General features: G+C 46.9%; 3 protein-coding genes across 3 annotated transcripts; 1 reads left to right on the top strand and 2 right to left on the bottom strand.

Annotated features, from left to right (window-relative positions):
- Window positions 1-802: 802 nt before the first annotated feature.
- L3040_006711 (uncharacterized protein) lies at window positions 803-1,584 on the bottom strand (the record flags this gene model as incomplete). The annotated part of the gene is made up of 5 exons (XM_066154218.1): window positions 803-939; window positions 1,020-1,078; window positions 1,139-1,165; window positions 1,253-1,317; window positions 1,519-1,584. The coding sequence occupies 5 exons, from the start codon at window positions 1,582-1,584 to the stop codon at window positions 803-805; spliced, it is 354 nt and encodes a 117-aa protein (XP_066011194.1).
- A 2,428-nt stretch (window positions 1,585-4,012) lies between these two features.
- L3040_006710 (uncharacterized protein) lies at window positions 4,013-6,566 on the top strand (the record flags this gene model as incomplete). Its single annotated transcript, XM_066154217.1, has 6 exons — window positions 4,013-4,229; window positions 4,357-4,839; window positions 4,885-5,378; window positions 5,430-6,284; window positions 6,396-6,412; window positions 6,476-6,566. The coding sequence occupies 6 exons, from the start codon at window positions 4,013-4,015 to the stop codon at window positions 6,564-6,566; spliced, it is 2,157 nt and encodes a 718-aa protein (XP_066011193.1).
- Window positions 6,567-13,824: 7,258 nt separating this feature from the next.
- L3040_006709 (uncharacterized protein) lies at window positions 13,825-14,424 on the bottom strand (the record flags this gene model as incomplete). The annotated part of the gene is made up of 1 exon (XM_007292276.1): window positions 13,825-14,424. The coding sequence occupies one exon, from the start codon at window positions 14,422-14,424 to the stop codon at window positions 13,825-13,827; it is 600 nt and encodes a 199-aa protein (XP_007292338.1).
- Between the last annotated feature and the right edge of the window lie 1,229 nt (window positions 14,425-15,653).

Raw genomic sequence — 15,653 nt, 5'->3', positions numbered from 1 at the left:
TCGATATAGGTTTCCCTTGAGCGGCCTGAGAAATAGATCTGTATCTCGTCTCGATTATATTGATTGATTTGGATTCTCAATATGGGCGACATAAAGCGGCGGGTTGGTTCAAGTGGATTTGGGTAAGGTGAGGCATGCAAAAAACAAATCCACTTGGTGCGAGTCATGGGAAACAATCTCCCGTTTCCCAGCACCTCAAGCCCAGCCAGTCCTGACACCAGACACCAACCCTCTTAACCCAATTGCGAGTCGTGATTAGTTTTGTTCGTCCTTCGTTGCGCACTACTTAGGTACCGGTACCTAGGTAAAGGGGCTCCGCTCTGCTTGGCGCAGTCATATCAACAAAAGGGGATTCTCGCGCAAAGACAGCGAGATCTCAACAACCTCTCTCCCTCTCCCTGTATTACCGACCACCGATACTGCTACTATCACCTCACCAATTGTGCCACCCTCACCCAAGTGTCTACGGATGCCGTATATGGAACTTGGCACGAGGGAAAATGTCTGACACTTGGGAAATGCGTTGCAGTCAGCAAATCAATTGAGAGTTTAGAAGTCTCGTCCCCTCCCTGACAATGTTGAATAGCCAGTCCTATATAAACAAAAGTCACATCGACCCTTCGCTTTTGGCTCGAAGCCCTAGCATCTCTCTCCACCGCTTCCATCGCCTCCATCGCTTCCATCTCATCCCATAACCGCCCGTGCTTGGATCAAGAGAGTTGTTTGCAACTATTTTCAACGGGTTTTGTTGGGTCAAGGATCGCAGTTTTGAACTTCAGCGCTACACAAGACTTCGTTCGGTTCACACACTTGAACTAGAGGGTCCCAGAGTTCGCCCGAACCCTTGCGCTTCTCCTTTACCGATTGACTTCCTCAGGGCACTTCTCCTTGGGTGGCAGTAAAGGATCAGGACTGCAGATGCCTCCAGGATTGCAAATTCTGCTGCTCCCTTAGCGCTGCTCCTTCATCGACCAAACTTCTAGCACCTCAGGGCGCTTCTCGGGTGGCAGTAGGTATACCGGTAGGACGACAGATGCCTTCGTTATCGCAAATTCTGTTGGGGTCTTGGCGCTTCCTTCTAGACGGCACAAAAGCACGACAGTCGCCTTGTGAATCGCAAATTCCCGACTTTTAGCACCTCTCATCCAAGGACGCTGCGCCGCCACTGAATCCGTTTATTAGCTTCGCTTGGCCTCGCTTTAAAAATTGTCATTCGAAAATTTATACGGGGCCAACAAGAGAGAGAAAATACCTTTCTAGGGTAGAAGCTTGAGAGGGGGATACTTGCGGAGCTGGGAGAGGGATACCTAGCGGTTGCTAAAGCCGAGATTTAGCTGCAATAGGGGTTCTCATGGCGGGAAACCTTGACGAGCCATTTGCAAAATCTTGGTCCGTGGATGACTCGGTTGTATGCTGAGTACGTAGTAGATACTGGGATCGCATCCTTCCCGGGAAAGTGATGTGGTACCTATACGGTACCATACTACTAGTAGTACGTTGTATACTTCTGTACAGTACGGCCCATTCAGCCAGGTCCATTACTCGACCATGGGACCTCCAAGATTCCGGTGTCGCATCGAACATCACTGAGGTCCTACAAGGAGCTCCGCGTCTCGAAAACGTTGTAAAAACTCTAAATCTCAAGCTCGACCTCCGCATAGGCACAACTAGCTTTCTTATCAGAAACACTGTGCTTAGCGTCGGCTTATAAATAGGCATATCACGTGCTAGTACGTCAGATAATCTTTGAAAAGCCAGTTACTCCATATATTGTTGATGATACTTAATGTATTTATTAACGTCGGGCGGATGGCAGGCTTTGCTCCGCCTTAAGACATCTTATAAGGTATGGCGACGTGCTAAGTAAAGGAATTGTATATAAAGTATTATCTTATCGAAAATAAAAACCACGTTAAGGAAAAGCAGCTCTCTTGAGTGTTAGATCCATCAAGATGAGAAGAGATGTACATGGATTCCACTACGATGGCTGCTATACCGATCGTGATGACGAGGTTGAGGAAGTCCGGCAGGCCTCTAATGCCTGTGTCGTTCATGGCGATAACGAACGGAGAAGCAGAGACACCAGATCCACCGAAGATTCTCTCGTCGAGTTGTCGTCTTTACGGGTCAAGATGGTAATAGAGGTACGGCAGCAGAGAGCATAAAGGTGGAGGTCACACGGCTGGGAACGAGCTGGGTAGCCGCGTGCACCATGGAGTAAGTAGCGGGCAGAGCTGGCTTTCCCAGCCACAATGCAGGGGAAGAATTGGTCGCTGTTTTTCTCAAGTCAGTTGGGGGAGCATTGCGGGGGAAGAGAGATTTATTGACCCCACAGCCCAGATAACATATAGCGCACTATTAGCAAGCCCCTTGAGGCCGTTGATAGAGACTGAATAGCCACGCTAGATTTCGCTGATCTGCTTCTCGCTGTTTGATCTAGCACTAAGAGGCATAGCAAACCCCGCGATGATGAAGATGATGAGAGCGGTGATCTGCAGCAGCGATGCGAGGTACTAAACCAACCGAACCATTTCGTCTATAGCAGAAATAGTCATCCGCAAAATACGAGGAAGATCGTATACTACGCAGCTTCTTGGATGCTACCCTTGGCCCAGTAGTTGATGATGACCGAGAAGAAGGTTGCTTCTGAGGCGACGACGGCAGTGAGCCCCGAAAGCTAACGCCGGGCCGACCAAGTGATTTGCGTACCCGAATAAGTTGCCTGAGACGGGGGAGGCGATGATCATTTCGGAAAGGGTCTGGAGTGAAGCCCATACGGTACTAGGGTGCAAGCCATGCCATAGCCCAGTACGAGAGAACCTGTTCCCCTATCACACAGCGCTTTGCCGGTTGCGATGAAAAGGCCGCGGCCTATTCCAGAGCCTAAACAGATGACCTGGATTTTATGTTTCAGGCAATGTAGTATTCTTGCAGAACATATCACCCACGCGAGAATCATTCGCTTCGACAGGACTCGCTTCATCTCGCCATGGCTCTCGATATTGTTGACCACCTTCTATATGTGGTCGTCATTCTCGCTCGGCGTGAGGTAGCCTGTCGTTGGTAAGACGGCCTCCACGGTCAATATATCATGCATGTGAATTGGCTATGATGGACTTGGAGGAAATTTTCTTTCAAAGAACTACATACTGGAGCGAGAGAAAACGAGGAAAGGAGGTATTCCCGGCAAGAAAAATTCATTGTCTGAATCGACTGCGGATTGTACTACGTCCCAGGCGTAAGTACCGTAACCAGGGGGTTTAAAGTGGAAACTAAACTTTTGAGGCACCCTCGAGGGGTAATACTTAGTTAGGCCTGTACCGTGGTATGTACCGGTAGTGGAAAAGATCCACGGCTCAAAGTTGGCCACGAGGTAGCCACGACAGTTCTGTTAAACACGTCTTGACACCTCCGGAGTTTGCAGACGGCTGAACTCAAAAACCACCAACTCACTGGTATCGGCAAATCTCGGCATAAACATCGAAAAACAAATGATAAGCCAACGGCAACAACTATAATCACAACAGTTATAATGAGCTTGATACTTCCATAACTATATTGAAAATAAAAGATACGCATGCGATTGAAAAAACCACCTTACCAAAGTCTTGCACAAAGGCAACGGGACTCCAGCGCCATTTATGCACACCCGCTTCACCCCCAGCCACCCTTGACAGTTTGTGAAACGACCTCGAGATTTGTCTGAGTTGTAATAGTCACCGCCATCACGATTCGCATCTCGTGTCTGGCATCTATCACGCCAAGCTCTTGAGACTTAAACCTAGAGTTGCCGAGAGGCCGAGAGTTGCTGGGAAACGCCATCATCATGATTGGATTCTAGTTTCAGAGCGGGGGCTGCTTCTTATCACATCCAAGAGATCGTATTTTGGTTTCGGTCTATTCGGGATCATCTTTTAACCTCGAGAAGCACCTCCCTGTTATTGACGTCGTCGCCGTCGCCATCGCCGTCGCCTACCTGTTTCTCTTTCGCGAGCTCGCTTACCTAAGCGCCATGCCAGCGAAGAAACCTCGACCGCGCCGGTCAACAGCAGATCCAGCTCCTCCACCCCGTCCGCGGACGCACGCTTTTACGGGATGCCTCACATGCAGAGAGCGTCATGTGAAATGCGACTTGGGGCGGCCAACGTGTCGGAACTGTGCCCGTCTCAAGGTGTTGTGCGAGGGCTACTCTCGCAAATACTCGTGGATGCCACCGAAGATGCCCGAGGGTAGAGGACGAGTGTCTGATACGAAGTCGCGGCCGGGGGTTGAGGAGAGTCAAACAAGTCGTCGGGTACTTTTTTCAGGTCGACATCCTTGAGTGTCCCTTTGGAGCGGGAACTAACAACGTTCTAGATGAAGAGAGGGAGGCTATGGTCCTTCGGATGAGGGACGAGTGCTGTGTGAACTCGTCCTACCTGGATCTGGACCGCGTTCTTCGAGAATTGCAAGAAAAGGTTAGCGAAGTAGGCGAATTCACCAGGATTGGACCTTTTAGCATCTTTCCGAGTTGTCCACCCGCAAAGGCTCCTCTACCCCAAGGAGAGACTTTTCCGATGGTAGAGGTCGTGGAGCAGACGGAACGAACCCAGAGTCCTGTACCAGATTTATCACTCTCGCCATTTCCTTGGGGTGAGATTGACGGGATCATACATTGGGACCTCGACACTGCCCTGGTCCCGAACGCAAAAACACTCGTCAGTGCGGATGTAGACTCAAACTGGGAAATTGGAATTGCAGACTCGTCACTAAGCTTTGCAAGCGATATCAACGACGCAGATATGGATCTGCTTCCAGGTTTGGGTTCGAAGCTAGACCAGTGTTTTGGAGTGAACATTGGTAATACAGCTGCCAAATCTTTGCGTGTACATGCTAACATATCAGAACCAACTGGAGCTACTAGTCATGATCCAATGTCCTCGCAACTGAATTTCTTAGATGCAGTACCCACAATATTGCAGATGCCAAACACCGAGAACATGTCCAAAATTCCACCTGAAGCACGGCTTCTCTTAGATTACTATTCTTCCAAAATTATCGACTGTCTGTCTATGTCACCGTTTCAGAAGCCTCCGTGGAAGACGATACATCTACCCTGTGCCATGAGTGCTCTCGCCGAGATTATGGTGCACGGGGAAACAAGAAGCCTTGCGAAGATGGCTCTCTTTTATGCGCTGCTCTCCATCAGCTCCTTTCACGTGAGCTGTGTGAACCAAGAATCAGAGGAGCAGTCGCAACATTGGAAAGCGAGAGGAGTCGAGCACAAGAATACCGCAGAAAGGTTCCTACGACTGGCACTTGATAAGAATCTGCCCAAGGCGAAGAGAGGCAAATACAAGGAGGTACTTATGAGTACACTTAGCATGGTTACAATCGGAGTATGACCTGTTCCAGCCCCGCTTAGGAGCACCTCTGACCACAATCTTCAGGTTTTCAGTGGTGATATGCAGAATTCGCATGGCTACCTCGCCGAGAGCGAAGCACTGATCAGGACCTACGGACTGCCCAAGCCTGTCAAATCCATCAGGATTTCCAAGCTTCACCATATATTCTCATACCTACGTATCATTCAAGAGACCACCTCACTGAGAGTCAGCAACGCTGCGAGCGAAAGCAGCAATAGCAATGAGAGGGTGGCGGACACTGAGAGCGGAACGAGCCTGGAGCTGTCGAACAACATAGCACAGTCGGCAAGCTCGAGAGTGGCTTGGATAGAGGAGGAGGAGGAAGCCGAAGATCTAAAAGAAGACCCGCTCTTCGTTTCAATCTATCAGTTGCCGTCAACCCTCATGTCCCTCCTGTCCCAGACATCCTCGCTCTCGAAACAGTTGGAGTCTGCGGATTGCTCAACGCCGGAGTTCGCTAGGAGATGCCAAATTATCGAAGATCGCATCTTCAAGTGGAAAGCACCGGACGATTTGAGCCTCACGGGTCACTTCGGACCAGACCTCTCTGAGTCTCCCAATGCTGCCGCGAAGGAGATAGTGGCGCATCTGGTGAACGCCACATATCTGGCACTCGTTGTGCATTTCCAGCGCCAGATCCGCAACACAAACCCTCGTGTTCTACAGCATTACGTTACAAGCGCGGCCGACCACCTTCTAGCGCACGAGCAGCTCAAGCCGAGCCTAAACATGTCGTTCGCGCCCTTTCCGTGGCCCGGGTTCATTGTGGGATGCGAGGCTTACGAAGGCCCCGCGCGTCAGAAGATCGATCTTTATTTCAAGAGTCTGCGGTCTTACAATGTTGGCAGTGTGGACGCAGCGGGGAGGGTCGTTCGCGAAGTATGGAAGCGACAGGACTCTGGGCGGCATGACCATCGGTGGGAGGATGTGTTGAAGGACTGGGGGCTTCAGATCGTTTTGACATGAGCATCCGGGACTTTTTCGCCAAAGAATGCCTCTACTCTACGGTGAGAATCACTTGAGATCCTGGTTGTTCATGTGTTCATGTGGAGACGAATTAATGGCATCAGAGACGGAGAGTTCTCGGTAGAGCCCAACGGGCAACCGATTCCAGGATCTCATACACCTGACACGCCCAGTATAACCAAGAATTCCCTGTGACGCAGGAATGTGCTTTTTCCCCCTCTCCTACATGCTCACCCGACCGTATATAATCCCGAGCCATCCGCAGTCGCGCTAAACAACCTAAACAAACACACCCATCTCCAATATATCAAACGGTGCTTGCTGCCATAGTCGTTGGGACGAGTACCCAAATCGAAGAAGAGAAGGACTTTTTCCTCTTATCAATCTACTGCCAAGAACTATTTGGGCGCATGTCTGTCGTCTCAGCCAGGAGGTTTGCGCTGTTCTATACCGATAGAGAGGCTGTGCGACAAATCAGCTGAAAAGGCCGGCTGATGTTCCTAGGATCTGGAGCCTAGGGAGAAGGGGCCTCAGAGATTCAGATATCGAATCTTTGTCATGCACGAGACGGCGAGTTTGGGACTTCTGGAGATGTCTATTTCCAGTCGGTATCCAAGCCATTACGGGTGAGATGTGGAGGAATCAAAGGCGGGTTGAAGATGGATGTGGTAAGGGACTTGCGCTGAACCGATCGATTCATACATTTCTATATGTATTTTGAAGTTAAATGGCCCAGTCAAATACAATTCTGTATCCTAATCAATGTCGATATCGATACGAAATAATGGAAGAGCATACATACCGTTTCAATACGAGGAGACACCGCTGTTCTCGATCCATTTTACCTGAATCATCGGTAATAAGGTACATATTAAAGCTGCGATATAATAGAATCAGAGATCATATATAGGTATATAATGGATACCTGTTTATGAGTGAATGGTGGAGCTAAGCGAATCGACTCGATCCCCTCCAATATTAGGTGGAACCGCGTGTAGTCCACAACTCTCAAGCCATCAAACCTCCACAACAAAGATTCTGCGAACCCACCCACCGTCCCTTGTTCTTTAGCTCGTCTGTTAGTCTATTAGTTAGCTTGTTGCCCTCGACTCTCGGGTCAAGGTGCGCAGCTCACGGCGAAGCATGGTCTTGTTGATTTCCAACTGGTTCTCTCCTCCGAGCTGACCTATGCAAAGCGAATAGGTAGGTTATCTTGGACCAGCAAGAAGAAAACGCCTGGCAAGCTAAGCCCATAGCGTCCCTACCAATAGAGAGAGCCGTTCGCTACACTGGGTTCCCCTTCGTTTTGTGGTATTTGTAACGGGAGGAACGATAAATTTGCATGCAGGTCTCACTCATTGCATGGTTAGATTCGCTTCATGAAGATTAAAATCGTTATGCTGGTTGTCCTTGTTGTTTATTTCAATCTAGCATTGTAGGTACCTTCGGTGCTAGGAAAGCAGCTAGCTAAACTACCGATTCTATCGATTCAGACTAGGAGTAGTATTAGTAGTAGTAGTAGCAGTTATTAATGTCGTGGCGGGTGGCAGAACGTCGCCCTAGGGACCTCTTATAAGGCACGGCGACGTGCTAAAGTAAAAGAATCATATACAAAGTACTATCTAATCGAGAGTAAAAACCACGTCAAGAAATATATATATATATATATTAGATAGCCTTAAGTCTTTGATCTCGCGGTATCGCATAATCTTTGTAAGCCCTTAAAAAGCATTCCAAGTTGGTCTAGCGCAGCTGCTATCGATTGTACCTTCCCCTTGTAAATAAGATGGATCGCAGGAAATATAAAATCTTCTATCGAAAGCCAGAACCGGGAAAGCAGGTTATCGCGTAGAAAATGCATATCGGTGTCGATAATGACATCGAGATGATTCGAAGCCGGACCGGAGTCAGCTAAGTGGTTTCCGAAGGCGCAATATCGTAGATCGTCTTGAGCCCTTTCTTACTTATCTCATCCCGTTTCCCTTTTATCGTAAATCTTTTTGGCCTTTTCAATCGGTATGCTTATCAGGTATAGATCGTAGTCGGCGTAGTAGTCGCAGTAGGAAGCTCGTTCGGAATCGCCGGTATGGGAAAATCTCTTCGGAAAGGCCACCGTGATTCAATTTCGGCTTTCCAGACTCTCCTTGCCGCAGGAAAGAGAGCTGAAGGTTCGTATAGGGCGCCTCGTACAGGTAAAGAATCGTAGCCTCCCTGCCGATTCAGACTACTGACTTGGACGGATTATCTATCTAGGTAGTTACTTTTAACTGCTAATGCAGAGACTTTCATTTCGCACTATAAACTCTTTATATTTAATAGCTTAAAACTTTTATAATCAGTAATTTATAACTATCAGACGATTCTAATTGATATTCATTATTTTAAAGAGTCAATTAAGCTGAAATATAGAAAGTTGGCTTTCGTTAACTTTAAAAGTCTTCAAAAAGGAGCGACTTCAGCTTTATCTTTTGTATCTAGGTCTATCAAATAAGCAGATTTTAGCTTGACGAATACAATTGACTACATCCCCGAAGATAGAATTAATAAAGATTGGCTAATGCTGTTTTTTTTTGAAGTGTTGACCCTTAGTTTTGGTGCGAAAGTGGTTTTCTGCATTAGCAGTTACCTACCTATACATAGTACTGTAAGCCCGGCTGCGCAAGTTGTTTTCGTACTTCTTTCTTCACTTTACCTACGTTACTCTACGATTTACAACACAACTACTACAACCGTAGCTGTGCGCCGCGCCATTGCTGCCTGCTTCCTTCATTCTCAGCGTCATCCATCCACCTATCCAGCCGTTAACAAAACCAAACGAATCCTTAACTCAAGCCTCGATACCTAAGCGCTTAAAAGGGTAAATAGAAAACAGCAGGATGATTCACAATTCATGCGAGCACCAAACTATTATTTAAATAGATCCGACTAGTTCCTATTCCCACCAAAGGCGGTTGTTGTTACTTTTGTATTTATTAACGTCGGGCGGGTGGCAAGCTTTGCCTGCCGCCCTTGGACCTCCCATGGGGTACGGCGACGTGCTAAATAGAAGAATTACTACTGTGTGTAATCACCTTTCAAAGCATTTCAAGTTAGTATAGCGCAGCTGCTGTCGATTATGCTCTTCTTTTACGGATGAGCCAAGATTGTAAAAAATATATATTTTCGTCGAAAGAAAAACTTCAGAAGCGAATTATAGCGTAAATAACGTATATCGGTATCGATTATCGAGACAATTCGAGGCTGGACCGGAATTAGCTAAATGGCCTTTTCGAAGGCGTAATACCGTAAATCGTTTTAAACCTTTCTTCATTTCTCTTACTTTATTCCTTTTTTATTGAAAATCCTTTTAGTATTTTCAATCGGTATGCCCGACAAATATACTACGTAAATCGTAGCCGGCCTGGTAGTCGAGGTAAAAAGAGGCTCGTTCGGATCGCCGATAAAAAGATATCTTTTTCGAAAGGCTACTTAAACCCAATTTCGGCTTTCCAGACTCTTTTCGCCACAAGAAAAAGAGCTAAAGGTTCGTAAGGGACACCTCGTACAGGTAAAGAATAGTAGTCCCCCTTGACAAAGGCGGTGAGGAGACGGGCCTGCTGATGCTTTTCATACCCTGAGCTCAGATCACGGGAACAGAGTAGACCCTTCAAGTCTTAAACGCAAAAGCCAATTCAGAATCGTTGCTTGTCTTCAAGGCAGGTAAAGCATCATTTGGACTATCTACAGAGGTACAGCCGTGAAGTGTTGTAACCCTTGCTATTCTATAGCCATTATTCTAATCTACTACTACTACTAATTGAGCAATAACCCGACTTTAACACAAAGTTAAGTACCACGGTACAGGCATGATTGTTACACCCTTAAGGGTGCCTCAAAAGTTTAGTTTCTACTTTAGAGCCCCTGGTTACCCTACCCTCTAGGGTGTAACAATTACGCCTGCGACTATTACTTCGTAAGGCTTTTCGAGATTCTATAAGGTTTCGTGCTTAAGATTGCTTAATTAAGTTAAACGCAGTACTTAGTAGCTGTAGAGTATCAAGGGTTCCAACACTTCACCGCGGTATCTCCGTATAGACCGTCTTTTTTCAAGATGATCTTTGACTTTCGATACGATCAATAGACGACTCGCCATCAGGACTTGAAATAAGATTGTATTTGATAAGTAATGGTTTAAATGATTTAAATAGTAACTGAAATGGAATTGCTTTAATCGATTAGATCGTCTTTTATCAGATATGTCTTTTGGTAACAAAACCGTCTTAAGACCGTCTTGGAATCGTCTTGGAGCCGTCTTGGAACCGTCTTGGAACCGTCTTGGAACCGTCTTAGAACAATCATAAGACCGTTTTAAGACCATCCTAAGATCGTATAAGCATTGACCGCCAATTATCCCCCGGTCCTTTGCATCTCCCCCTTGGGCTCCTTCCTCTCTATTCAAAGGTACAGCAGTGAAGTGTTATAATCCTTGTTACTCTACGTATAGCTACTAGTACCTACAGTATTATTTCAACTCTATTAAGCAATAACCTAACCTTAAGCACGGAACCTTCTACTGTAGAATCTCGAAATTCCGTACGGAGTAATAGTAGTACTTTACTTTGTATTAAGGTCAGGTTACTGCTTAATTAGGTTAGAATAGTGGCTGTGGAGTAGCAAGGGTTATAATACTTCACTGCTGTACCTCTGTATACTCCGCAAGTATACGGGAGTGTAGGTGACATAGGTATATTGTATTCCGCTGAATCAATCGATTTTAATATTTAATCAACGAAAGCGTTAACGTTCGAAAGGTGGTACAGATACCGAGGAAATATGTCAGCAAAAATCTCGGCCCAATAAGCAATAATTTCGAACGAGTTCGTATCTGAAATGATCGAGAAATAAAAAGGATCAATAAATCAGGTTCGAATCTCAAAACGAGCTCCTAAGGAAACCTATTCTAATTAACTAGAGCCCGATCTAAATAGTTGGACGAGGACGGCTGCAAGACGGTCTCTTGCTCAGGGACGATCCTGCGAATAAATCTTTGATTTAGAACTCGTGCTGATTTTTAAACTCCAGAACGCCCACCTGATCCTAGACTCCGAACCAAATAAAACGAACCGAAGCACAGCAGAGCAGAGCAAATACTACGTAAAAACAGAACGGATTAAAGCAGAGCAGAGCAAAACAAAAACAAAAACTAAATAAAAAGCGAGCCGAACAAGGCAGGTTATGCTCCGATACACGGAACATATAAAAAAAGGTACAAAAGTATATTTATCCAACCGCCCGGCGCTCCGCGGCCCCGGCGATTGACATATACTGTATATATATATATATATATATATACATACCTATATATATATACATATGTACCACTATATTTATTTATTTTAAAAATAAAATTATAGCGGCTAAACCAATCCACTTTTTTTTCCCCGTTTCTCCGTTTCACCGTTCTTCGCTCTCGCTCTCGCTCTTCTCATTTTCCCCCTTGGTCACCGCTCATTACGGAGGTGCCGGGGGTAGATTATGGCAGACCGCCGTCGACAGAATCACCGGCAGCAAAAAAAAAAAAAAAAAAAAAAAAAAATCAAGAGTTGCTCTCCCATCATTAAATTTAGTGTTATAATACACCTAATATTTAGTGAACTTCCCTTTTAAACTCGTCGATACATACGTAGTAGATCAGCAATATTCATCGTTGTTAATTCCTAATTTGGCGTATGCCGTATATAAATTCTCGACGCGATTGATTGATGCTGTGGGAACTTTTTGTCGGTGAAGGCGGTCTGCCATAATCTACCCCCAGCACCTCCGTACCATTCGCTCGCTCGCTTCCTCGCATACACCCACTCACCCACTTACGTAGTACTACCGGTACGTAGTAGTAGTTATCCAGGTCCCCAGGATAATCCCTCGGTTAAACAGGCCGATGATTTGCATGCCTCGAACAAAGTGGAATTGTTCTAATTTTTTTTTGGGCATGCCTCACCGCACCAAAACCTATCTCAACCCATCCGCTGGCTCTACGGAGTATGCTGCCCACATTAGGATTCTGAGCCATCGGGGCCCGAGGCCCAGTCCGTATCCTCGAAGGCCCTCTAAGTAAGTAAGAGAAACCGTTATCATCGATCGAGCACAGCGATGACGCATTTTATACTCTTGGAAGGCCTTTTAGAATCGAAAGCCTTTGATGGCTCGGTGCTTAATTAAGCTATTTCACGCGCGATAAAAAGCTTTGTATCAATGTCGGACCCAGTTTACTAGCTTCATACGTGGTAAATCGTAGAGCGATGATTTCTGAATGGCTTGAAGCCTTATCAACTCTATTGCACAGACTACACACTGGCTCCAAGATGCTTTTCAGGGCTGAATGAATCTTTATTCGTACAGAGGTACTACTACGTACTACGTAGGTACAGTAAGCTGATCGGTTTATCCCTTGCAAAATTATACTTTCGATATGTACTCATGGGTGGGATGGAGAGAGAGAAAGCGAAAAGACTTACTACGTACTACGTAGATACGATACATGTGCTTCTTCAAAGATACGTAGTACGTGCAAGCAGCGCGCTCGAAGCAATTACAACGCCAGCCACTCTACTCAAAACCAGACAAGCCATATATCATCGAGATGACAAAGAGACGCATACCTGCTTCAATCTCATCCAGTATAGGTACATGACCGTTCTTCAGTTACAGACCGTTCGCTCCTTAGTTACGCGGACGTGCAATACCTTTTCGAGTTAATCCCCGCTCCGGGCTGATCACCACATTACACTCCGTGCTTATAAACGTCGAGAACTTCGAGACCTTCTTTTTCAATATAAGCGGCATCACTAGAAATCTTCTTATATGAAGCGGTGGGTAGGTTTAAGTACAGTTGTACTTACAGTACAGTAGGTACAGGTCAGACGAGGCATGCAAGAAACAACTCCACTTTCTTCGCTGCATGGGGGATAATCGGCCCTTTTAAACATTCTGTGGAGATACCCCAAGTCCAGACCAGAGGTCCAAGCAGGCAAAAGTCCCTCATCAAGCACTTGGAGTGGAAAATGCACTTTTTGAGGTTACCAATGTCTCCATCATGCATGTCGATTTTTCCTTTCCTCTGAATGGTTTCATGTCCATATTTGCTACGATTCACGAGTTTTTATTTTCTTCACAGTTGCGACATGTGATAGACAGGTAACCACTTTGGAAAACGCAATGCTTTTTTTCTAATCGAAGTATTATCCGAAATAAATGTCAGCGTGGCCATGGTGGCACGAGTCAAAACATAAGAACTAAAGATCTATCTATATCGCCCATGGGACTCTGCCCTCATAGTATTTCAAGGAAGGGGATAGTAATTACAACGTATTTTATTTGCACTTTGGCAGTCGCTGTACCCACCCCGCTCATGTATTCAACGCCGTGCTCCGCCGATATCCGGATAACTCCCAAATTCATGGCCATCGCATCTCATCTACACAGGACCGCCACACCGAACGCATAGACACAAAGTCTCAAACGTATGATCAAAGTTCTTCACCAACCCCGCCGCCTTCCGCCGCCTCAACTCCTCCTGGACGTACAGCGCTGCCGGCCCAACCTGATGGAACAGGTGATAGTAGCTCACGAAATATATGCTCTCGCCGTGATCCGTAATGTTCTTCGCTTTCGCCATGCATGATTCCAGCGAGGCCACCGTGCTGTTCGCGTACATGACGGCCGCAACCCAGTCCCGGCAGTCCTGCACAGTCCAGTTGTTTTGCGGCGTGTCTTCCCATGTGATGGGCGTGAGTAGCCGGCCCTTCCGGCGTAGAGGAGCGGGCGGCGGAGGCTCGCGGACTTCGCATTCTGAGGTGCCGCCGCAGAAGGAAAACTGGGAGCTGTGTACGGATGGGCTGCGCTCGCGGATGTGGCTTCTGTCCAGGTCCATGGATCGCGATCTTCCCGAGACCATGGCGCGGCGGTGACGGAATGCAGAGATCTTCTTTGCGAGTCCTTTGAAGGATGGTGATTTGTTGTTTGGTTCATCGGTCGAGGGTCTGGGCGAGGGATCTGAAGGATTCGCGGAAGGCATGGCGTCTTGTGGCTCAAGAGTGGAGAGTGGAGAGTGGAGTGGAGGAGTGTTGTGTGTAGAAGTTGCGCAGAGAATTGAATTGTGTTGAACTGAGTTGAGCATCTGGTAGATAGATAAGAGGATGGAGATGAAGATGGATTTGTGAAATGCAGAGAGAGCCTCGACAGGGTGCTCTGCTGGGGCGGTCTGAGGTTGGGGAGTTGCTATCACCGATGTGTTGGGGAAAAATGGAGTGCAGACGCTGAGCACTAAATAATAGGTGATGCTCGGCGCGTCATCGGAGTGGAGATGGTAGTCGCGTAGGTAGTCGTGGTGGTGGTGGTGGTGGTGGTGGTGGTGGATAGACAAGAGTCCAGCTCAGAGGCTGAAGGCTTCGGTAGGCTGAATAATAAAAAGGGAAAAGGTTAAAATAGTTACTTAAAGGCGTCCTTGTAACCGATAGGTCTCCCCTTCCTCTCGTCCCCTCCACAGGCGAGAAGTGAATATGTAATCAAGCAATGCGAAGCCGGACCGCCATCCGAATATAGGATAGGATAGGCTGGCGAGCTGTGCTATGCTGTGCTGTACTATACTCCGTACGGATGAGATGCCTTTCGCGCTTGGCCCGCCAAGTCAGTAAATAAAAACAAAGGAAGCGCTCATGCTCGGGTTCACCCCATGACATTCCGCAGTCCGTACCTCGCAAACTCAAACTCTACTATCCGACGGGAGAGTTGAATGGACAGTACTAATTATGACCATGACCATGACCATGCACTGCATCGCGACGCTTCGCTCCGTATAGCGGTTCAAGAAGGCTGGCTGCGAAATGCGAGACCGAAGATATCTCCTGATACGATAAACATTTCTTGGTTTCCAAGAAAATTTCAAAGGAAAGAGAGGAAGAAAAGAAATACTCGCAGGACAGATGAAACAAGGGCAGGATATGAGAGAGTTCGATCGAAGGACGAGTCCACCGCCTCTTGAGTGTAAGGACCGGCGAATGAGCGCCTAAATGTCGAGGCCTAATTCTCGAGTTCGAATCGATGGTCCTTTGAGCAGATACGGAACATCCCTCGTTCTCTCTCAAGGCGAGCGTGCGAAGTGTTCCAGGCGGAGAGCGGCCATTCCCACGACGATCATGCACGATGATCATGAATGATCATCATGGAAGATGATCATGGAAGATGAACACCCCCAGCCAGCCTTCTCCAATAATCTATTCATTGGCCGGACCATTCTCTTCTCAG

This window comes from Drepanopeziza brunnea (assembly GCF_022702325.1).
Source record: "Drepanopeziza brunnea f. sp. 'multigermtubi' strain 214-2 chromosome Unknown ctg11, whole genome shotgun sequence".
Taxonomy (NCBI): Eukaryota; Fungi; Ascomycota; class Leotiomycetes; order Helotiales; family Drepanopezizaceae; genus Drepanopeziza; species Drepanopeziza brunnea.
This window is presented reverse-complemented; position numbering and strand designations above follow the sequence as displayed.